At 31.2% G+C, this 26,395-nt stretch overlaps 1 protein-coding gene across 1 annotated transcript; it reads right to left on the minus strand.

Moving 5' to 3' along the window:
• Positions 1-8,589: 8,589 nt before the first annotated feature.
• On the minus strand, positions 8,590-21,269 carry LOC145575816 (subtilisin-like protease SBT5.4). Its single transcript, XM_081633614.1, has 12 exons — positions 20,742-21,269; positions 20,348-20,454; positions 19,698-19,958; positions 19,582-19,605; positions 19,095-19,209; positions 18,579-18,765; positions 17,758-18,301; positions 11,871-11,969; positions 10,277-10,520; positions 9,865-9,971; positions 9,217-9,477; positions 8,590-8,710 (listed from the first exon to the last, which is right to left on the minus strand). Exons 1-12 carry the CDS (start codon positions 21,267-21,269, stop codon positions 8,590-8,592), a joined length of 2,598 nt encoding a protein of 865 aa, XP_081489740.1.
• Between the last annotated feature and the right edge of the window lie 5,126 nt (positions 21,270-26,395).

Genomic DNA, 26,395 nt, shown 5'->3' on the forward strand with positions numbered 1-26,395 from the left:
TTGTTTTATCACTTAGCTTAAGATATCAAGCGAATCTTATTTATTTTATTGTTCTTTTCACGAACTAATTTACACGAACAAAGAAATTCATTGTAATATAGATGTTTGTGGATGTTGTTTGTAAATAAAATGAGCTAACTTTTTAGTAACAAGGATAATACGTTGCATATTTTTGCCTAATAGTGAAATTGTGAACAAGAAGAGCTAGCTAGTAGAGGCCATACTAGGGCTAGGATGATCGCTTCGGAAGAACGACACCTTAGTACCCTCACTTCCGAACCATAATTAGACCTCTGGTTATCACAGACCTTGATTGCAAAAACCTTTGCTTCGTGTTAAATCCTCCTTGCACACTGCTTGGGGGGAGACATGGACGAGACTTATAAGTTTTCCTAAAATTCATTAGCGACTCCCTAGTTACTAGTACAATAAAAAAATAGATAGCTTGTTTTATTTCTTTTTTATGTCTCGCAAATAAACAGTTAGAAATTCGAATCCTAACTAATATAATAAGTCTCGAGCTTTTAAAGGGCCCAAGCATCAAGTGGGAGATCCTATAGGAACCCTCCTCACATAAGCATATTAACTAATTCACAACTGTTTATAGCAAGTTGTCTAACCAAAACAAGTCATAAATATAATTAGTAAGTACTCTATATTATTTCGTATAAATCTATAACTCTATTAACTAGTAAAACATATTTCCAAAAAAAAAAAAAAAAAAAAAAAAAAAAAAACAAAAAAAGATTCTATTAAAACATAAATGAAAACTAAGCTGATTTTTGTCAAAAAAAAAAGTAAACAATAACTAATTGGTTTTTTTTTTTTTTTTTTTTTATTAAAAGGTTAACAATAATTAATTAATTAATTAAGTACCAATTATATACTATGACTAGAGTTGCAAAAGTTAATCACCTTATTTATACTACATATTATATACGGTCATACAGAGTATTTATCAATGATTTATTAGTCTGTCACTCTGCCAATGGCGGATCCAGGGGGTACATAGAGTTACAGCTGCACCCCCATTCTCAAAAAACAAAAAAAAAAAAAAAAAAAAACTGTTTACCAAAGAGACCCGTTATATGTAATAGGTGGTCTCTTAGGTTTTGCCAAACATACAAAAAACTGACGTGTTGCTTTCTGATAAAAGATCACCTACTTTTCTACTAAGGCCCCGTTCTTTAGAGCTGCTCTGCTCTTCTTTGCTCTGCTCAGCTCTGCTCAAATCAAATCTGCTCTGCTCAAAAGAAATCTGCTCTGTTATGCTCTGCTCAAAAGAAATATGCTCTGCTCTACTCTATTTTCAAATAATAATTAATAATAACAATAATTAATATTCAATAATAATAATAATAATTAATATTGTATTGATGATAATAATTTGTTATTTTGAATAATTATATTAATTATTAATAAAATAATTGTAATAATTATTAATATTAATGATAATTAATATTTATTAATCATAATAATAATTAATAATAATAGTTATCATTATTAATATTTAATAATTCAAATTATTAAGAATTAATATTTAATAATATTATTAATTAATAATTTCTAATAATTATAACAATTTTTTCAAATAAATAAATAATAACAATAACAATTTCTTTTATAAACATTTGATATTAGAATCACAATGTGTAGAAACATTATATGTATGTGGGTATTGATTGTTATTTCATTGAGTTGAATTATTTTTCAAATCTTTCCATACAATTTAAGAATTAAAAAAAAAAAAAGGTTATTTTCAAGTAGTAATTTGTATATCATTATTATAAAGGGTATAAAATATATGATTAAGACAAATTTATAAGTAAAATCATTATTACTCATTAAATCATTTTATTTTAAAATTTTTGTGAAATAAATATAAGTAAATCGTTGTTTTTTATCTTTCTATTATTGACATATGTTAAATATGGTATACATATATTTATGTTTTCACTCACCTAAATCAATGGTATATGCACTTAGTAATAGTAATAGTAATAGTAATAGTAGTAGTAGTAATAATAATAATAATAATAATAACATTAATAATAATAACATTAATAATTGCATTAATAATAATAATAATAACACTAGTAATAGTAATGGTAATAATAATAATAATAATAATAGTAATAATAATAATAGTAATAATAATAATAATAATAACAACAACAACAACAACAACAACATGAATAATAATAACATTAATAATTGTATTAATAATAATAGTAATAATAGTAGTAGTAATAATAATAATAATAATAACAACAATAATAAAATTAATAATAGTATTAATAATAATGTTGAAATCTGCTGTGCTCGGCTTGACTCTGCTCTGCTAAAATTTAATCTGCTCTGCTCTGCTGACCCCTGCTTTTCCCCGCCCAGAAGGTCAAAAGAACAGGGCCTAAGGCAACTGTTCTCTTTTTTCTATTGCTTTACCAAGATCAGTAATACGAAGTTGTTGCTTTGCGGTACTATTTTTTTTCCTTTGCTTTTTTATTTTTTGTTATTTATTTTGACAGATTATTTTTTGTCATCGAGTACACTTTTTTTTTTTTCAAATTTTATACTATTAATCAAACGGAGTAGTAATTTTCCTTGCCTTGTGCTATGAAGTATGATGAAAATGGTTTCAATTCCAACAAAAAAAAACAAAAGTACGAAGGTTTCAATTAGTTTTTATATTATCTTACTTCAGATATATTATTAATTTCTATAATTGTCTAATTATCTCTCATTGTATAAAATATGAGTTTGCGCATTATGAGTTCTAAACGTAGTATGTTCAACAATATGCTTTTTTTTTTTCCCTTCCTTTGAATAAACTTCCACATGATTACTATTGATATGCCTCAATTCGAGTACGTACTTGTATATTAAATTGTGACAAGGAAATATAATAAGTGCAATTAGTTATACTTTAAGATGATACAAATATAATTTTATTTTATTTATTATACGATCGTTGACTTAAAATAAAAATTTGCCTATGAGTTTTATAAAAGTGTAATTGTATTACCTTTAATTATATTAGTTTTAATTGTTTGGTTCAATTATGGACAATATTTTAGGAATAAGGAATACATTCAATAACTAATAAGAGGGTGGAATGAAACAATAACTAATTATAAATCATACTTGTATTTTAGTTTGTCAAGTTTCGCATTTTTTAACAAATCGGATTTCGTACCCCCATTATCATATTCCTGGATCCGCCACTGTACTCTGTTGTTTAGGTTTCATTTTGTCATTTTTAAAGAGATAGCTGTAGCAAGCCAATAAAGATAAAGGAGCATAAAATACGATTTTCCAAAAAAAAAAAAATGGAGTATATAAAATACGAACAATGCATTTTTTTGTTATTTATAACTTGTCATGATTATATATGACTATTGACGGATATTGAGAAAATTTCTTTTGGGGGACAATTAAAACTAAATTTGTTACATATGAATACAAGTACACAAATAAAGTAATAAAAACAAATGAGATTAATATTACCATATATATATTAATTAAAAATAAAACTAGATAAATTATATTCATGATTTTTTAGTATAAATATCATGATATTAGCTCAAAAAAAGAAAAAAAAAAGTATAAGTATGATGACATTAAGTCATTAATAGTACATAAACAACCTTATAAATATAAAAAGCATCATGATCCTTTACCTTAATACAAATGGCTTATTACTTTTTTGGCTTATCTTTATCAATAATACTCCCAATCAATTGCCCCACCCCTAAGAATAGGTTACCAGCACCCACAAACGCACCGAATGAAACTCGCTTATTCTCTAATGGAAGTTGATAATGGCGCTTGTCTGGTTTGAGAGGTTGCTCCATTGAAGTTTGAGAGGTTGCTCCATTTGCCAGAAAAGCAAATATTATGAGAATGAAGATAATAGTGAACTTGACTGTTGAAGAATGAGTATTTGCCATGCGAAACTTTTTTTTTTTCCAAAGAAAAAATATTTCTGTGTGAAAATAGTTTGGCAAATTTTATCCCATTTATATGATTTGTTGTGAAGTTTGGTTCTTTTTTGCAGCAATGGCTACATTAATTTCATAATGAAAGCCATGAGGAAACTGAAGGTGTTACAGAACTTTGAAAGAGAATAAACAAAGCTGCAACTTCAGTTATTTTAATTTGCTAGCTACGTTTCATTATTAAATGAAACCGTACGTACATTCAACCAATCAACCGTAAACATATAAGTGGATGGGTTACTAGCTAGTAGCTAGAGAAATGGTTCAATAAATTGATAAGAAGGCTAGGGAGTGTAGTATATTTAATAATGGGTTACTAGCTAGTAGCTAGAGAAATGGTTCAATAAATTGATGAGAAGGCTAGGGAGTGTAGTATATTTAATAATGGGTTATTAGCTTTTATTTTTTATTTATTTTTTCGAAACCACCATTTCTAATTAATGTGTAATTTATATAGGGATGTAAGAAGTAAGGATAAAAACTACTCAATTTGCATCCAACTTCAAGTGTTTTAGTACCTTTATAACGTTAGGGAGTGTAGTATATTCAAGGAAAATTTGTCCAAAAAAAAAACTTTATAATTGCCCCATTTTGCGAAAAAAATTAATCTCTTAAAAGATTTATCGTAAAAGAAAACCTGAAATAAAATTTTTTTGTTCAAGACAACGGTCAGTGCCTCTAATTCACTTAATTAAACACTAATTTCTTCTAATTACCCTCTAACTCTCACTTAACCATATCATAATTAAATTAATCCATAAAAAAAAAAAAGGAAAAACCTCAACCTCCACCACCAGCCAGCCACCATCTCCCTTTCCCCCTCCCCTGGCTGCAGCCCCCCTCCCTCGACTGAGCCGTGCCGCCTTAAACCCCGCCCTCCCGGCGACTTACCTCTGCCGCCGGCCGAGACCTCCATTTCCCAAAACCCAGAGAAGTAAAAAACACTCAACAATGGCGTCTAATTAGCTTCCATCAACATTTTCCCTCACCTCATTCCTCAACTCATTGTCATCAACAATGGTTTTTGTTTTTTTTGTTTTTATTTATAAATTAATTTAATTCTTAAGATAAGTGTTACCAAATCAACACTTTATATTATCTAAATTAAAAAATTTTCAAGCATCTTTTAATTTGATCCCCAAACCCTATAGTAATAAAATAGTGGATGGCTTACTAGTTAGAGAAATGGTTAAAATTATTAGTGAGAAGGGTGTGCATAATTAATTTAACAACGGAACAATCATTTCTAATTGATGTGTACTTTATATATTTTTGCATGCGACTTCAAGTATATATTTTGGTGCCTTTGGTCAATGACTAGTTATTCACTTAAAGGGAAAGCTAACAAGGACTACTACACAAAATGTATTGGATCTTATGATAATAGATTGGCATGCATGTATATATTTTGCTCATGTACTTGAGAATTGTTTAGCGAGAGAAATTTTGATAGTAGTAGTATAGGTCGATCACACATTACATGCCACATGGTGAAATATTAAAAGACTTAATTAAGACATATAATTAATCAATTCATCTATAACCCAGGACAAGATACACAATAATTCAAGTATTGAAACGGGACATTACTTGGGGCACCTACTAATAGCTTATAAAGCTAATAATAATGCATAAAATAATCAGTATTCGATGACTTTTAATTGACTAATAACCATGATCGTGATGTAGATAATTGATTAACTTCTATTAACTTTGAGTTCCTTTAAATAGGAATCAAGAGTAGTTAAAAAGCCTAGTACGTAGGTCTATACACTAGGAAAGATAATAACAAATATTTAAGGCTAACTCTATCACAACAGAAAGCTAAGATAAATACACGGAATAATAATCATATAGCTAATGATAAGGAAGACTAACATATTCTGCTATTAACAACAACATAGATAATATTTCAATATTATCCTTCTATACGCCCCCGCAAGTTGGACGGCCTTTGAGCAAGACCAATCCTGGTGAACAAGAACAAGTCAGTGAAGCCTGTTCTTTCAAGTGGCTTAGTAAGAGCATCCGCAAGCTGATCATTGCCTGAAATGTGTTGCACACGGAGTGTCCCTCGTTGTACTTCTTCTCTAACAAAATGTAAAGATAAAGCCAAGTGTTTCTTTCGAGAATGGAAGACCGGGTTTGCAGAGTAGTGTGTGGCACCTAAGTTGTCACAATATATACTTGGGACATTGCGGATGACAACTTTTAATTCTTGAAGGAGGGATAGATCTTAATTAGCTATAGTAGTTCAGCAGTGGTGGAAGCTACTGCTCTAAACTCAGCTTATGTGGAGGAGCGTGCTAAGCTCTTTTGCTTATTAGAGCTCCACGAGAGCGGGTTTCGACCAAGGTAAACAACATAGCCAGTTGTTGAAATGTAAGAGTCTCGATCACCTGCCCAATCGGCATCACAATATGCATGAAGCACTAGTAGAAAAAATGCTATTTGTAATGCCCTATTAGTAACTGGCATAGATTATGCGGGTTACAAATAAATTAGTATTAGTAACTGGCATAACCAAGGTAAGTTATAAATAGTAGGTCAATGATAGACTGAACAACGAACTATTAGTAATGGGAATAAAAAAGGTCGGTTGCAAATTATAATTCAAATTTTATTGACATTATTAATTATAACCGGCTTTATTAAGGTTAGTTACTAATGTAGCCCAGTAGCACATACGACTCAAAATGCTCGCTCTCGTATTTCTGCGGTTCCTTAGTTGTTAGTTCCTTTTGCTTCACTATTATTCTTTTTCCCCATTTTTTCACATGAACCCAGCCTCAACGTTTCTCTCTCCTCTAAATCTGCTCTAAAGCTCCTCCAAAACTCCTCTAAAGCTTCTCCAAAACTCATTCATCAAGAATATCGTCATGGTGTGCTCTCGATCTCCACCCAATTTATGTATTTTTATATAATTATTAGCGATTATTTGATGAAAATAACTATAAAGAACTCCAGGGTTTGTTCTTTTGTTTGTTAACATAATTTAATTGAAATTTTGAGGTTTAGAATCTGCTCTTTCACTCCTCTATTTGATTGATTTTGTTTCCTACTTTGCAATTTTGGTTTTTTTAACCCATTTTTCGAATTCTGATTTCCCGATTTTGGGTTCTTAAAAGAAAAAAAAAAGCCTGATTTGTATTTTGGGTTCTTAAAAGAAAAAAAAACGAACCATATTGGTTATTCGGTTCGGTGTTCGGTTCGGTTCGGTTTTAAACCGAGTTTGTTTCACCCCTACACATAAGCACATAAAAGGAACCGTCGAAGCATACAATGCTATTCTAAGGTCAAGGCTTGGGTGTCCAAAGGTACCATATCTTAAGGGACGATGCACGTATCAATCACTCAACGTGTTGTCCCATGACATAGCCCTCCCAACATTTTGTTGGTGATATGGGTGGGATGATTGTTATTGATTTCGGGATAGAAGCCTAGTGTTGGCAACCCCTAGTCAATGAGCCAATCCCTAATGGTTAAAGTGTGCTATGATTATGCATGATGCATTGTTGCTTGTTTGGCTTTACTTTTGTGAAAAAGGAAGATATTATGCGTTCAAGTCTCGCTTTCTAACTAGAGATTATCCAAGTTAGTTCTCGTTACAACCCATAGGTAACCTAGTGTTGGAAACCTTTAACCATAACTAAGAACTAATCTTGTAACCTCTAAGTCCCCAGTGGACTCCCCACTGTAAGGAGGGGGTGCCCATCGTAGGGGATCATTCTCCTTTATGCCCATGACCCTTTAAAAGCCTAAGACTTTACACTTGTTAGGGTGTACTAGGATTTGAATTCCTGACTGTTTGGGGGACTTGAATTAGAATTGATCCTATCATTATGCTTTTTTGTAAGAAACTAGTAAGGAGTCGCCAATGAGTTTTAGGAAAACTCATAAACCTCGCTCATGCCTTTCTCCCAAGTAGGGTTCAAGGGATATTTAGCATGGATCATAAGTTTACCCCATGGCCCAAATTGGTCTACGTGTACCAGAAATGAGTTCGGGAGCGAGGGTACTAAATTAAAGTTCCTTTAAGGGAGGAATCGTTATTCGGGTGTCAATTCTAAGAAGGACAAGAATAAGAGAATTTCAACAACGTGGAATTGTGAGTGTTGGGGAAAACCCGACATGAGAGCTAGGAGGGAAGTGAAGAAAAGGGCAAAGGCAATGGGTGTTGGAGGTTCGGGTGGATTATTTGATGGTGTTGTATGTGAGGATGAGTTAAGCCGAGGGAAGAGGACTTCCAAAAAGTGTGAATGTCTAGCACGGATTTATGCTAGTCTCAATAAAGATGGTGCTTGGGAATTGAAGACCGTGCACTTAGTGCATAATCACTTAATAGACCAGAGTCAATCCAAGCTTGTCAAGGAGTACCGCATAAAGCACATGTATACATTAACAAAAGTATAAAAGATTTCTTTGTTTTCACCATTAACCCCACATGTATACATTAACAAAAGTATAAAAGACAAAGATACTCTTACCTACTTCCTATATTTTGGTTCAATCCTTAATAAAATACATTTCGACGAGACAAACAAATAGGAATGAAAGAAGTAATAATTAGTTTTAAAAAAATAATGAGTACCTATACCTTTAAAATACCAGGGTTATTTTGGTTTGGACCCCTCGATGAGAAGAAGCCCATGATTGGAGATGGCTCTACTCCCAATGTATTGGTTACGCCACTGATTGACGCGGTTGGAGTCCTGTTACAAATTGCAATCTTTATTTCTTAGATATTCATATATTATTTACAAAACTAAATATATCTAATTTTTTATTTTTATTTACTTGCAATATAACCTTGTTGCATGCATTTTGAGGCCAAAATTATACAATGTAAACAAACAAATTAAATCAATATAATTTTTACACATTGTACCTAACCATTCTCTATTCTCGCTGTTAAAATGATTATTTTGATTAAAATCGTTTGTTTACCTTCATTAGTCACCTCCTAAAAGTGTCTGACCATAAATTGTGTTGCAAGTAAAAGAAAACAGTGGAAGTATATACCATGATCTTCCACCGTACTAGCATCAATTACATACATATCCAAGAGCTAACTTAGATAAATACAAAGAAATAACCTACCCCATGGCTCGATTTGATTTGTAAATCTGAAGTGAAATAAACATATATAGCTTAAGTTGTAACACCATATCTATGCACAAAAACAGGAAATGAGGTAGGCGTTATAAATTGATCTTACCTTGTAGAGTTAATATAAGAAAAAAGAGTTTCGCCGTCTTTATAGCTAAGAACTATAGTGTTGACTACATGAAATTGGTGAAAGACATCTCCATCTCCTCTCTTCTCTTCATATACAAAGATCATCCCAACAGCCCCAGCATCTTTAGCTACAACACTAGCCAATGTTTCATCTTTTCCAACCATTCTTCCAGCGTTGCGACATACCAAAATCTTTCCCGTCACCTTCGCAACATCGATACTTCCTTCTTGACATAATGATCTACATCCAACGTCACATGCATATCATATCGATCATAAAAAGAAATAACATATGCTTTGTATTAGCAATATTAATAAGTTGTAATCTAGCTTAATAATCCAATAATTATACAATGTGATACAGTATAAAATCTATTACTAGGCCTCAACCATCGGATTAAGTTTTTGGTTGAGACTATCCTTTAACAGAGTATCAAAGATAATGTAACAAGAAGGTTACGAGCTCGACTCTCATCCACCACCTCCTTTCAAAATGAAATGTTAAGCGATGGGTATGTTAGGGACTCAACCAACAGCTTAAATTTTTTGTAAAGGTGGTTTTTAATATAATTATTCAAAATTATAAATTAAAAAAAAAATTAAGAAGAAGAAGATTAATTAAACTTACGCATCGCTAACATTAGCACCAGATATGCGAGCATCTGCACCAGTGATTAGTGGGTACAATTCACTAGGAACGTCAACTTTTGCTACAAAATCATAAAACCGTGTACCCTGTAGTAAATATTTAATTTTAATTTATTACTCCATATTAAATATTGGGAAAAGGAGTTTAGAATAATTATATTAACCACTTGATACTATGATTCTATGATTGTCAAAGCAAGTTAGGTAATAAGAGGCTTAGAATTTCTTTTTAAGTAATAATTTCTCTCTCTTTTTTTTTTTTTTCAATTGACACGTTTTTTTTTTTATCATGTTTTCCAATGGACAAGTTTAACCATCACATCAATCAATATATAGCATATACATATATGTGCATATACATACCTTGACTTTTGATGGTTGCCGAGTTGAACGTGAGCAGAAAAAACACGATCAACAGTAGACGCACCAACAGATAGCACCCATGGATAATTATTTACAGCAGTCCCGGCATTCGGCCCACTATTTCCTACAGCAGCAATAGTGAGGATGCCATTCTTCATGGCATGGAAGGTAGCAATTCCAGTACCATCATCAAGATAAGCACTATTATTTGATGGTGTTGTATGTGAGGATGAGTTAAGCCGAGGGAAGAGGACTTCCAAAAATTGTGAATGTCTAGCACGGATTTATGCTAGTCTCAATAAAGATGGTGCTTGGGAGTTGAAGACCGTGCACTTAGTGCATAATCACTTAATAGACCAGAGTCAATCCAAGCTTGTCAAGGAGTACCGCATAAAGCACATGACCGATAAAATTAAGAAGAAGTTGATGAATTACTATGAGCAGGGGGTAACCATATCTCAAATACATGGGTGCATGGCGACTGATTGAAATGGAATGGATAACATGCCGTTCACTGTCAAAGATTTAAGACACGAGGTCTACAAGGAACAGAGATTGATGATGGTTGGAGGTGATGCAAAGGCAATGATGCAGTATTTTGAGAAAATGCAATCCGGGAACTATAGACACCTACTTTTGGCCTCCTATCCCGACAGGAATTGCGATGATGTTACAAAAACTCGTTCTTCATGCTAGATCAAAGTTGATGTGTTTATGGACTACGAAATGCATTATAAAGTAAGTTAAAACCTATATTTGAGATCAAGTTATCTTAGATCCTTCTCCGATTACTAATTAGGCCTAAAACGTGCTCATACATGTTTGAACTTGATTAATAACGGACCCAGATGCGTCAAATGCGATGATTGGATCCAATAGATCTTACATTGTTAAAAATCAAGCCAATCAGATAAAACAACCATCAAATTTCTATTAAAGACCTATACAGATGGATAGCCCTTTCAAAGAGCTTTAACGAAGAAGTTATGATCAAAACACTAAACCGAGCCCTAAAACCGATACCCTTGCACTCCAACAACCATATCTTTTGATCCATAATATATTTTAACCTAATTAAAACAGAATTAGAGAGTAGAAATTCAGATCTTTCCAGTGATATCTCACACGCCTTAATCCGACTTTGCAATCAAAAGTTATGGAAGTTTTAAAGACGCGTTTTCGTATAAGACAAACCGCACCGAGCGCAACTAATATCTTTTGTCACTATTATCAATTATTGAGGCAATTAATGGCACTGGGGAGTATATCATATTTATATTTTTGTAAAAGTTAGTCCAATTATATTTTAAACTTTGAAATTGGGTAATAAAATCAAGAATAATAAAAAATAAAAATAAAAAGTTGCACTACTTTTAGTAGCTAACCAATCGAGTATATATATATATGATGAGTAATTTGTAGTTTCAAAAATATTCTTATACGTAGTATTAATTATACAAATCAAGTTTCGGTCCCCCTATACCCCATGCATGTTTCAATATTCTATTTGAAAGGAGCAGTAGATAAGATTTGAGCCCGTAACTTTTATGTTACGCTAAGTTGAGCTGGTCCTTTAACATCATCTGCTAATTAATCTTATATGATTATTGCATATGTACGTACGTCGAGCCACCTTCAAGCTGTGCATAACACTGCCTAATGAGAACAAAGTTAATTCTCGGCAACACTTGAACATATAGCATGCACCTTTGACCAAATTCCCTACAAAAATGGTATAATCGAGTATTAATGAGGGTGAGAACACTTCAATTCATACATTGATAAATTATTACTCAAAAACACTACTTGCTAAAAAAATTTGTGTTTTCGATATCTGAATTCCTACCATTTTTTTCGCTAAGATCTTTTAAAAACTTCTTCAGTTGCTCACTGTCAGAAATGAGTTTATCATCAATTAGACCTTCAACGAGTGCAAAAAACACCACTTGAAGTTCAAAAAAAGAAAAGGTTCTCATCATCTTGTTATATGATGAGTCCAAATTAAAAAAAAAATAAAAAAAAATAAAAAAAAAGAAAAAAAAAGAACGAAGAAAGTACGAAGTATATAATCACCTCTGCATAGCCACTGCTTGATTGATTGCTTTCTTCGGTATTCCTACCACAAAGATTTAAAAAGGGTGTCTTCTCATCCGATGAAGTTACAAGTTAAATTCTTAAATTTGCAAAAATCAAGCCTCAACGTCTTTAAATTTGCATTATAAATGATGCATATATAATAAACTTTAGGTATACAAAATGTGTCAATGTTATTCAAACGGTGCTATATATAAATTCTTAAATTTACTCTTTTAAGCTACTGCATCGAGTATGGATCATATTGTCAAAAAAAAAAAAAAAACAAAAAAAAAAAATCGAGTACGGATCATCAACCTTTTTAATATATTATCAAATCTATTGACCATAAAACTTGAGTTAATATAATAAGTCATCACATGTCTACTATTCTTCTTTTAATTTTACGATAAGAAAGAGCTATCTTGACCTGACCCCAACCTTTATTTTTGGTCTAGTTTATTGGCGGATCTACATAATAACAAGGGGTAGCACATGCTACCCCCAAAATTATGGGATAAAATTTTAAAAACTGCATATTCATATATATATTGCCAACGTTTGCTACAACGGTAATAAAAGAAGTTAAAGTTTGGGATGTGTGGCAAGGCCAAGGTTCGAACCCTAACTTCTATCTTATAAATTGTTTTATGAACAAGTTCTCAGTCAAATGTATGCTTATTCAAAATCAGATTTTTAATTAATATGAAGCATAACAATGTGCTAACACATTGCATGGAATCAAAAAAATCAATTGGTTTATTATTTTGCTAATTGTTTTTGGAGGATTTTTCAATATAAAATCCCTAAAATAAAGTTCAGTTTTAATTTTAATTTTAAATGTTTTAAATAACTATGCGTTACTCCGTATTGCGCTACCCCTGATTGAAAATCCTGAATCCGCCACTGGTCCAGTATTTGCAAATTAGGCGCTTAAGAGTTGGGAGTAAAGGGGAGGATAAGAGTTGATCACCCTACCCGACCCCAAACACCTTCAGCTCACTTAGTAAGATTCAAACTCCTACCTTTAGTTAACACTTTATTGGTACGTGCTTCTGAGTTAGTTTACTCTGTAATGGCCACTGTCTATGAGTTATTATTGTAGAAGATATAAATTAGTCAAAATCAATCACCTAAATTAAGGGATATTATTTTATTGTATATTGTAGAATATAGTCAATATGCTTGTATAGGTTATTAGTTTACTTATTAGTATTCCTAGTACTGCTCCTATGTATAGCTTAACTTTAGTTATAAAGTTGAACTTACAGAGGAGCAACAGTATATCCAAAATCCTGCATAGTCCAAAATTAATCCAATTGTATCTGCAAACAATAAGGTATTGGCAATTAGTGTGTGCCTACAATTCCTTTTTCAAGTTATAAAACTGTGCAATTGCACGGGTTCTAATATTTTAATATATATAGATTCTACGGTTTGTCAGGAGTAAGAGTCAACACTTAATGCAATTCTAGCAACATTTTCATATTTTAATATATTTTTTTGGCAAAGATGAATAGATGATCAAAGATAGACTTAGTAAAAAATTCACCTTGATTCAAGGAAAACTAAGCTTAATTATTGCTACGATTCTTTTCTTTCCAAAAAAAAAAAATTACGGTTCTTTATTTTTAATTTTTTTTCAGGTAGATAATTGTATATTTTAAATTAACCAATTAGTTTTTTTTTTTTTTTTTTTATAGTTGAGATAATTAAGGATATTTTTTGTTAAAATATCCCCAAAATAACGCTCAATAGAATTTTTTTTTTTTTAAAAAAGAAAGTAGATTACCTAAAATCACACCATCTGTAATGCCCCACAGGCCACATCCTCTTTCAGTTTTTAATTTTCTTAAAAAAAAAAAAATTGATGAAAATTTTATTTTCTTTATCCATTGGCAACTTAAAATTATGCACATAACTTCAACATTCAATGATGGCGGACACTCACGAATTTATATGACTAATAAAAATTAAAACACAAAATGAATCATACCACTTCTAACAATTAATCTCGAAATTTTAAAATAAAATCCGTACTCACGATTATTTTATACAGATTAAATTGATTACAAACTATAAATTTATACAAGTAAAAAAAATATTGAAGCATATGCGATTATTATACATTATCATTGATTTCATATGTACTTTGGTGATTTATGGTTATATTTTGGATGAATAATGAAGGTTGAAGATGAATCGCCCCATTAAAATAGGTTAAAGATGAAGTCTGCCATTGAAAATGGATGAAGTTATCAAAATGGGGATGAAGCTTTTAAAATGGGGATGAATTTGTACAAATGTTTTTTTTTTTAATTTATTTTGGAAGACTCACTTCAATTTTATAACATTGAATACTTGAATGGTTGTTTATAAATTATAATACTATAACTTGGAAAAAAAATTACCCTCTAAAAGTAATGAACCAAACAACACTTTGTTGACTGGTCGCTGACTTGTCATGACTTAAATGATGTGTAACTTAGATTTTTTAATTTTTTAAAAATGTAATATTCGAAGGCTAAGATTAAGCAATAAACAATATCGAGGGTTCAGATTTAGTCTCCTACTGTAGTCGACCATAGTCGTCCGTAGTCGACGACTATGCTAGAACCATCGATCTCATTAAATTTAAATTTCTCCTTTAAGTTTTGTTTAGATAGTAAGGACCATGATTAATTTATTGCTAATTAATTTTACCTTACATAGTGCATGTTCTTAAACACAAATTTTTGTATGTGGCTGACCACACGGTGTGGCCAGCCACAATTTTTATTATTTTTTTTTTAAAAAATACCACAACTCTTCTCTCTCTTCTGTTCTTATCTTCTTCTCCAAGCCAAACCACACATCACCAACAACCATATCTCTACTCCACCCATTTTCTCTCTCCTCTTTTGTTAGCTTTTTATTTAAGCCAAACCACAGATCACCAACAACCATATCTCTACTCTACCCATTTTCTCTCTCCTCTTTGCCAAATTGATGCAATTAAAGCCCGAAATTGTAGAAATTGGGTGTTAAATTGATGTGAAAAATTGTGATTAATTATCTTTAAGATCATCAACAACATTTGAAGTAGTGAAATCGATGAGAACCAAAGAAATGTGAGCTCGTTTTCTTCGTGGAATCTTAGATCGAACATTCTACGTCAAAAATTGTAGGGTGTTACTAGTTTGGTCGGGGTACTTGTAGGGTGTTACTGGTTTGGTCAGGGGTTACATGTAGGGTGTTACTGGTTTGGTGAGGGTGTTACTGGTTTGGTCAGGGATTACTTGTAGGGTGTTACTGGTTTTGGTCAAGAGTTAATTGTAGGGTGTTACTGGTTTGGTTAGGGGTTACTTGTAGGGTGTTACTAGTTTTGCTCAAGGGTTACTTGTAGGGTGTTACTGGTTTGGTTAGGGATCACTTGTAGGGTGTTACTAGTTTTGCTCAAGGGTTACTTGTAGGGTGTTACTGGTTTGGTATGGGGCTTACAAGCAACCCTTGAATAAGTAACAAGTAACCCTTGAATAAGTAATTCATACAAGTAACCTTTGAAGTAACTCATATAAGTAACCCTTGAATAAGTAACTCATACAAGTAACCCTTGAATAAGTAACTCATACAAGTAACCCTTGAATTAACCCATACAAGTAACCCCTAAAAAAAAATACAAGTAACCCCTGAAAAAAAAATACAAGTAAATCTTGAAAAAAAAAATATACTAGTAACCCCTGAAAAAAAAATATAAGTAACTCTTGAAAAAAAAAATACAAGTAACCCCTGAATAAGTAATCCATACAAGTAACCCCTGAAAAAAAAATACAAGTAAACTAGTTTATGGCCCTTGATGATCAATTATTACAAGTGGATAATTATATTGACAATTTAAATTATAGAGACATTTTCAACTAAATTTGCAATTTTTTATCCACATTTTACTCCTCAAAATTATATATGTGGTTGGTGTAATTATTTGAATAAACTAGTTTATGGCCCTTGATGATCAATTGATTAAAAATACTCTGTATATATAAGGCCAATGCTGAGAAATTTGAAAGACATGAAATGAGGTATATCGTACATCTATACAATAGCTAGCCATGTTTAAGGAGCTTTTTCGATTCGTTGTTATTTACATTAATGATGGAAAATATGTAAACATATATTTTTATGGGTATAAATGTCCACGTACTATTCTAAATAAAAATAAAATTAAAAAAATTAAAAAAAAAAGGCAATTAACATTAACCAAGGATAAAATCGAAAAAGACAACTAACATTAATGAAGCCAAAATAAAAAATTATACATATTACATAGAGTAAACATGTAAATGTGCATTTTGAAGGGTATAATTGGTAGCACATTACTTATAAGAGTAATCTTGTACTTTTTATAAGATAGGAATTAAAAAAATAATAAAAAAAAAAATCAGTTGTTAAATTGAATGAAATCGCGAATGAAAATTTAATCAAATATACCTTACAATTTATCTTATATCTTATTAGCAAGTTTGTAAGATATGGCGAATTTGTTCAGTCTCATAGTATGATATCACTAATCTGATATCATCAAACAATGATGGTAAATATTCTTTGTGACGTGATACACTTGGTCACCAAGTGATGTTTAGGATCATTATTGTTAATTCATACATATGGACATTTGCAAATTTTATTATTAAGTCCATGACCTTGTTTGTACCACTTGTTAGATTGGAAACTAAGTACTAGACCATTTATAACAAAAGTTAGAGGATCTCAAACACCTTCCGCGCATTCATGTGAACCATTCAAATTTTTTATGGTGTTGATTGACGCATCAACATGTATGTTCGTTGGCCTCTTTCAAAAATTAGTCTTCTATCAACGAGCAATGTTTTTTTGACAAGTCTATTAGTCCAAATCATTAAATGAAGGGATCATATTCCAAATCATTAATGTGTACTATTTTTAATTAACTACATACTTTGATATGATGTTACTCCATGCATGAGTCAAACATATCCTATAAATATAAGTAAAACTCTACTCTTTACATGCTATGATATGAATCTTCACTCTAGTATAAAAGGGAGCTTCGTATTTATTTATGATGGTTAGACAATAGACAACACACAATACAACATACAAGTGATTATATACTATCTCTGTGTAACATTTAGGTTGCGATGCTACAAAGAAATTTTTATGTCTCGTAAATATATAATACCCTTTTATTGTAACTAAAATCTACAAGTGTAATGGTTAATACAAGGGCTTCATCTTTACATACTTGTGTGTTCTTATTGTTTTCGTGCATTATTCCTTTATTTTTGAATTGACACTAATACTACAATGTATATAAAATTAATTTCATGCGTATAGTTAGTTCTAGTATTTCTTGCGCACTAGCTCTGGTTCAGGTACTAGTAAACAGTGTAAATGAAAATTACTAAACACAACTATCTACCTTTTTTTGGCCTTAACCGTAATAGGACTTCTAACAACATGTTTAGCATCGGACCATACCAAGCTTCCAAAAATGTAATCGGTGGAGAGATGATTGATATCCGCTGTAAAGATAAGTTTAAACATAATGGTTTGATCTTTTTGGGAGAACACCAAAGTTTTAGGCTCCACCACAATTGAAACTCCGGGCGGCGGCTCAATGCGTGGAACGTAGGTTCCTGGTTGTCCAACATTCTTCAACTTTCGAGTAACTATTGCATTGCCGGTAAAATTCACGATAGATATGGAAGGATAATTGAAATCCAAGATGTTGAAGGAGCGCGGGCATTTGTAAGAATGTTGTTGGCTAAATTCTTTAAGAGTTGTACTATCTTGAGGATATGCACATAGGAAATTTAGGTAATCATATTGGTTCATGTCATAAACCAACCCAGGATCCATTGCTGCATTGGGTTTAACGTGGCCCGACCCGTATGCAAATGGGGTAGCGTCACTTATCTTGTCACTGTCACGTATAGGCATCCCTTCATTATCAAGTGGACTTGCTGCATTATTAGTACATGGTACACAATAGAATGTTAGGTTGCTTACACATACAATATACGAAGTATAAGGCCAGGTGTCAAAAAATCACCCTACCCGACTTAATCCAATTCAACATGATCTACTAAAATATTATGGATTCAAATTTTGACCTAGTGATTTAACATGATTTAACTTTAAACCAGTTCTGACGTTGTCGAACCAGATTCATAAAGCATAATTGCTACCTTATAAATATATTTTATATTTATATCTATGTGGTTCGTGTACACAACATACCTGTAGTCATGATTGCGGATTTAATAGCTGCAGTACTCCAATCAGGATGTAGCTTCTTAATAAGAGCCGCAATACCAGTAACATGAGGAGTTGCCATTGATGTTCCGGTCAACATGCAAAACGGATTTCTATAGATATTTGGGGGACATGCAGCGAGAATATCTACCCCAGGAGCTGTAACATCAGGCTATAATAGATGAATAAGTACAAAGTAAAATTGCTTTAATTAACTATATTGTGCGTGGTAAGGAATCCATTTTATGACTGAATTTATTATTGAATCCTTTTGTCTCTACTTGTTTTCCCCGTATTCCTTTCTAAGATGGCCTTTAAAGATTTCTCTGTTTCCACCAATAACCCCACTTGTATACATTAATAAAAGTATAAAAGACAAAGATACTCTTACCTACTTCCTATATTTTGGTTCAATCCTTAATAAAATACATTTCGAAGAGACAAACAAATAAGGATAAAGAACTATTAATTAGATAAAAAAAAAATAATGACTATGCATACCTTTAAAATACCAAGGTTATTCTGGTTTGGACCCCTCGATGAGAAAAAGCCCATGATTGGAGATGGCTTTACTCCTAATGTATTTGTTACGCCACTGATTAACGCGGTTGGAGTCCTATTACAAATTGCAATCTTTATTTCTAAGATATTCTTATGATATTTACAAAACTAAATATAATCGTCATCTTCTTAATTATTAATTCTTTATTTTTATTTACTTGCAATATAGCCTTGTTGCATGCATTTTTAGGCCAAAATTATACAATGTAAACAAACAAATTAAATCAATATAATTTTTACACAAGGTACCTAACCCTTCTCTATTCTCCCTATTAAAATGATTATTTTGATTAAAATCATTTGTTTACCTTCATTAGTCATCTCCTAAAAGTGTCTTACAATAAGGTAAAATAAAACAGTGGAAGTAAATATCATGATCTTCCACCGTACTAGCATCAATTACATACATATCCAAGAGCTAACTTACCTCATGGCTCGATTTGATGTAAATCTAAAGTGAAATAAACATATATAGCTTAAGTTGTAACACCATATCTTTGCACAAAAACAGGAAATGAGGTAGGCGTTATAAATTGATCTTACTTTGTAGAGTTAATATAAGAAAAAAGAGTTTCGCCGTCTTTATAGCTAAGAACTATAGTGTTGACTGCATGAAATTGGTGAAAGACATCTCCATCTCCTCTCTTCTCTTCATATACAAAGATCATCCCAACAGCCCCAGCATCTTTAGCTACAACACTAGCCAATGTTTCATCTTTTCCAACCGTTCTTCCAGCGTTGCGACATACTAAAATCTTTCCCGTCACCTTCGCAACATCGATACTTCCTTCTTGACATAATGATCTACATCCAACGTCACATGAATATCATATCGATCATAAAAAGAAATAACATATGCTTTGTATTAGCAATTTTAATAAGTTGTAATCTAGCTTAACAATAATCCATTAATTATACAATGTGATACAGTATAAAATCCATTACATGCTAGGCCTCAACCATCAGATTAAGTTTTTGGTTGAGATTATCCTTTAACAAAGTGTCAAAAATAATGTCACAAGAAGGTTACAAACTCGAATCTCATCCACCACCTCCTTTCAAAATGAAATGTTAAGCAATTGGTATGTTAGGGACTCAACCAACAACTTAATTTTTTTTTCCTCCTTTTTGATGTGGTTTTAACATAATTATTCAAAATTATAGAAACAAATAAGAAGATTAATTAAACTTACGCATCGCTAACATTAGCACTAGATATGCGAGCATCTACACCAGTAATTAGTGGGTGCAGTTTACTAGGATCGTCGACTTTTGCTACAAAATCATAAAACCGTGTACCCTGCAGTAAATAGTTTAATATTAATTTATTAGTCCATACTAAATTTTGGGAAAAGGAGTTTAGAATAATTATATTAACCACTTGATACTATGATTCTATGATTGTCAAAGCAAGTTAGGTAATAAGTGGCTTAAAATTTCTTTTTAAGTAATAATTTCTCTTTTTTTTTTTCTTTTTTTTTTTTTCAATTGACACGTTTTTTTTTTATCATGTTTTCCAATGGACAAGTTTAACCATCACATCAATCAATATATAGCATATACATATATGTGCATATACATACATACCTTGATCTTTTTATGGTTGCCGAGTAGAACGTGAGCAGAAAAAACACGATCAACAGTAGACGCACCAACAGATAGCACCCATGGATAATTATTTACAGCAGTCCCGGCATTCGGCCCCCTATTTCCTACAGCAGCAATAGTGAGGATGCCATTCTTCATGGCATGGAAGGTAGCAATTCCAGTACCATCATCAAGATAAGCACTATTATTTGATGCTTGAGAAAAACTAATAACATCAACGCCATCATCAATAGCAGCTTCGAAAGCAGCCATTATATCTATGTCATTGCTTCCCGTGGTTTTAAATGTAGGGCATTGAACGTTCCACATCGTTTTGTAGGCCACCAATCGAGCTTTTGGTGCCATTCCTTTAGCTGTCCCATTCGCGAGTCCTCCCCAGCTTGCGAATGGGACGATACTCCCTCCCGCCGTTGATAGGGTGTGGGTACCATGCCCATTTGTGTCATCTCTAGGGCTCAACTTTTCATTGAAGGTACAATTTTCTTGTAAATTACTATTCTTCTCCATGGCTTTGTAAAAATATCTAGCCCCTATAAGCTTCCTGGATTTACATGAAATTTTTTTAAAAAATATAAATTCAAAATGAGACATTATTTAAAAAACGAAAGGAGTACAAAGTGAAGTTGATGATATAATAACCTATTGCACTTGAATGTCGGATCATATTTATTTTCGCAGGCTCCTTTGAACTTTTTGGGAATCGGGCCATAGCTTTCATCATCAGAAAAGCTTTGACTTTCCGGCCACACACCTATCTCAAATTTCAATACATAGTACATAATTACTAGAAGTAAAAATAAAGTGTCATGTATATTGTTAACAAGCGGAACTTTTACCAAAATGGCTAATTTTACAAAAGTATTTACCAAAACAGATAATTGTAAATTTTAATTCCAAAACTAGCTAAAATGTTGACATGGAGGAAAATTATTTATTTCTTATTTTCCTTTGAACCAATTTGGTTCACCTTTTTTTTTTTTTTTTTTTTTGGGTATTTTTTAATTTTTTTTTTTTTGGGTTTTTTAGGTTTGAAATTTTAAAGCTATATACATATATAAGTAAAGTTGGTCATAGGAACCCTAGTTTCAAGATCACTAAAAAACCAATTTTTTGTCTTGACCGACGTGATTGTATCACAAAAAATGGAAATTTAAAATACTATTGTTCTATCAACACAACTGCAAATTTATACGACAATAAGGGATTTTAAGGTATTGTTCATCTTTTTCGTATTTGCTAATTGTATGCCCTCTGTTAATGTCGGCTAATTTTTTTTAATTGGAAGTTTGGAATAATTTTTCGAGTGATTTATTTATTTTATGAGGCATTTTTTTTTTATTTTGTGTAACTTTAAAAAAAAAATTGAGAATTGTTGCAAATATTTTATGTTTATGTTATTTTCCAAATTAATGGATATTTTAAACTATGACTTTAAATTTCCCAAAAAAAATCAAAATAATTTTTTTTTTAAAATCCAAAAAACGGGAAATGTTGGCAAATCGGAATTTAAAGATCCCATATACTACGTAACGTACAAAATTACTGGCCCTTAAATTTTCCAACTAAAAAAAGAGCAAATTTAAAATAAATCCAAAAAAAAAAATTTAAAAAAAAAACCCCAAAAAATTGAACCTTTTTGGTTAAAGGAAAATAAGAAATAGATAATTTCCTACCAAGTAAATAATTTAGCTAGTTTTGGAATTAAAATCTATAATTAGCCGTTTTGGGAACACTTTTGTTAAATTAGCCATTTTGGTAAATGATCCTTAACAAGCGCTCTCAAGACATTAAATAACATTCTAATATACTTCCTACTAATTAAAATGGTATTAATTTTAAAATAATATATATTAAAATCACTCGTCAATCGCTGTAATTAATGTTTATTCACGTACGTTAATATTTCTACTTTTAGTAATCTTATCTAACGCCCTTGTGCATTCATTAGATTTTGCCTATGATTTTATTTATTATTGCAAAAATAGTTATGGTATTTATTACTTTATACTTGTATTTAATTATGCAACATAGTTATGGTATTTACTTTACGCTAATATTATTGCTATCAGTTTTTTTTTTTTTTTTTTTTTTGACTTGTATTTACATATTTTACAAAGTTGTACTGTGTTGCACTTCCAAAATCGATGATTACAAAACGAATCATGTAATATCAATCAATTATGTCTTTAGAAACTTTTTTTTCATATGCTCTCAAAACAAAACAAAAATATTTTGGATCAACACAAAACATACCGGAATCTATGTTTGCTAAAATGATATCATCTCCTAAGTTTGCCTTATGCCATATCGAATCTTCAAGGTTGGAAGGTGGATAATGTAATCCTAAGAAATCCGCTGATCGAGTCGTTGTCGATTCAAGAATTCGACTTTCAAATATTGACACAACACTTGGATGCTCTACATGAAAGTTAAACCATGCATTAATAAATTAGATGAAAAATATTTTAAGAATGAGCTTAAATTAAATAATTTCTTCATTTTTTTTAATTTTACTATCTAGGTTCTGTTTGATTTGATGTAAAACATTTTCAATGATAAATTAATTTTCATGGAAAACACATTTTTAAGGAAAAAAAACAATTGTAAATTAGATTTCCTTTATTTAGTTGCATACAAGAAAAGTTCAAGGAAAAAAAAAATAGGAGTAGGAATTTTAGGATAGATGAGAGGGAAATAAAAAAGAGGAGGGATAAGGGAGGAAAATCTGGCTTCCCTTGTTTTGTAAAGGAAAATATTTTCCATCATTAAGAATACAATTTTTCACCATTGAAAAAATTGTTTTCCACCCCTTCACAAACCAAACAAAAGAAAATGGAAAAAAAATAGGAAAATATTTTACATCAAACCAAATGGGGCTTTAATATACCAATAGAAACGAGGGGGGTAAGGCGTGAGGAGAAAAGAGAGAACTATTAGATTTAAAGCAAAAGTAGGATGATTAAAAAAAAATTAAATTTTTTTAAAAAAAAAAAAAAAAACAAACGGATGTTGTATGCATTTAGATTCATCTATGCCTTACTTGCGAGTTCATTGGCCTCTTCTTCGTGTAATGTTGTAGCAAAGCCATTATATATCTTATTATAAGAATAAATTATCCTTTCTGAAGATGATTCAGAATCACTGTTCCATGTACGCAAACATAATCAACCAAAGGATAATTAATTGAAGTTCAACAATTTTTTCAAGTAAATAAAAGATCTAAGGCAAGATACAACTAATAAATATGACACATTTAAATTATACCTCCTTAATACAGAAGAAATCAAGTCATGATGGGACTTTGTAATAGTCTCGGGACTGGCTGATAAACGAGGTTCTGCGTGGTGAGAGCCCAAGTAGACTATATAGTGCTACATGGAAAAAAGAATATAATAATGATCAAAATTAAATTTACATTTTTCTTTAATCGTCACACTTTTCTTTTACGCATGTCTCAGTTTGAATTTAATCGATATGCTTAGTCAAAGATCGAAGATGAAGATGATTGATCAAGGCAAATTGATGACTTACCTTAGGGGCAGCATAGGTAGGTAATTGTTGTAATGAAAAAAGAAGTGACGATAATAAGAGACAATGTTGTAAAAGCATTGGAATTTGCATTGTTGAACAAAATCCTTGTTTCTCTTCTTTCCCTTTCTTTTTCAATCGATCTAAAACAAATGAGGATTATTAATATTTGTACCTCGTTTAAATTAAATTTCTCTTTAAAGTTTTGTTTAGATAGTAAGGAGCATATTAATTTATAGATAGCTTACTAATTCTACCTTAATTACATTGCATGGAAATTAGCAATGAATGGGTGGAGAAATTCTTAGCTATTCCAAATTATTACAAGTGGGTGATTATATTGACAAATTATATTATAAAGACATTTTCAACTAAATTTGCAATTTTTATCCACATTTTTCTCCTCAACATTCTATATGTGGTATATATAAACTAGTTTGTGATCAGTTGATAAAAAAAAAAAAAGATTCTGTATATATAAGGCCAATGATTTGCATTGGACGTTATAAAGGAAAGAAATCTGAAGGACATGAAATGAGGTATACCGTACGTCTATACAATGTAATATTATGCAAATTACAAGTAAACCCGGCCAAGATAATACATACATGACGATTGTCACTGCAACTTAACAAGCCACGCCATGCCATGCGCAAGCATATCCAATATTTCCCAATATTGTTGAAAGCATGTGAATCATGCCGTCCTTTTAATATGTCAAAAGAATTTAGAGTATGAGCAATAGTGGGTAAAACACAATCATTACAAGTCATATTATTTATTTCTCTCTCTTCCAAATCATCTCCCACCTCACTTTTCACTATCTTAAAATTACTATTATGAGTCACCTTATTTTTAATCTACAATGGTAAGGTTACTCACCACTCTCTCTCCTAATCATATTTTGCTTTGTAAGTGACACTTGTCATCTTTTAATTGGATAATAGCAAAATTAAAAAAAAATGAACATGTCTGTAATATCCCGTATTTTTATACGTATTTTATTTTAAATAAGTATTTTGTGAGGTATTTAAATAATTTGAAATAAATTATTTATGGCATTTTAATTATTTATTTTAAATAAGTTTGGAAATAATGTATAAAAGGAAAGTTTTATTTAATTAATTATTTTATTAAGTTGGGATTTAATTTAGGAAAGTTTTATTTTAGTAAAGTTTTATTAGGAAAGGTATTAGGAAAGATTAAGAAAAGGAAAGTTTAGATAATAAGGGTTTCTAGAGAAAGGGGTCTAAATATTCAACACTTGGGCAAATTAAACTTTGCCTAGAGTGGAGAATACCCAAGGTAAACTTTCTCCCCCTTCTCCTCTATTTCTTTTTCTTTTTCTTTATTTTCCCCTTCCCCTTTTTTTCGTCACTCACCACCGCCAGCCACCACCAGCAACAGCGGCGGCGCCACTAGCAGCCGGCTGTGGTGCCGTGGCTGCTGTTTGGCCACCCTCTTTCGAAAAAAAAAATTATTTATTTATTTATTTATTTTTCTTTTGTTTAATCCTAAATCTAATTATAAATTATGAGTTTTGTGATGATTCTATGATGATTGAATTTTAAGTATGGTGCAAATTAATTTTCAGATCTTAATTTTAATTAAAAAGCCCTAAATTTAAAACCCTAGATTTATCAATAATTGATTATTGAAGGAATATGATTTAGGGTAGCTTAAACCTTTAATTACAACAAGTTTTCATGAATTAATATTGCTGGAATTTTTGTTAGTAAGCTAAAAATTAAGTTTCTTGAAGGAATTTTGACTACCCATTATTGGGATTAAAGTATGAGGTTTTAAATTGATTTTCAGCTTGTTTTAATTAAATTATGAGTGATTTAATAAAAGTATATATTGCTGGAAATTTGTGTGGAGTAGATTTTAATGCCATATTATGATTTTGGTTTGTAGGAGACTTTGAACTAAGCGATTTCTATTAGTTGTGGCGATTTTAAGATCGTATACGAGGTACATTAACGTACTTAGCATATTTTTGATGATTTAGTAACATGCTAGGCTTAATTATTTAATCCTAGGTAGTATCATGCTAGATTATGATTGGAAATTGTGAATTGGTTGATATTGGTGATTGAATTATG

Source organism: Chenopodium album, chromosome 13, assembly GCF_948465745.1.
Source record: "Chenopodium album chromosome 13, dcCheAlbu1.1, whole genome shotgun sequence".
NCBI classification, from domain to species: Eukaryota; Viridiplantae; Streptophyta; class Magnoliopsida; order Caryophyllales; family Amaranthaceae; genus Chenopodium; species Chenopodium album.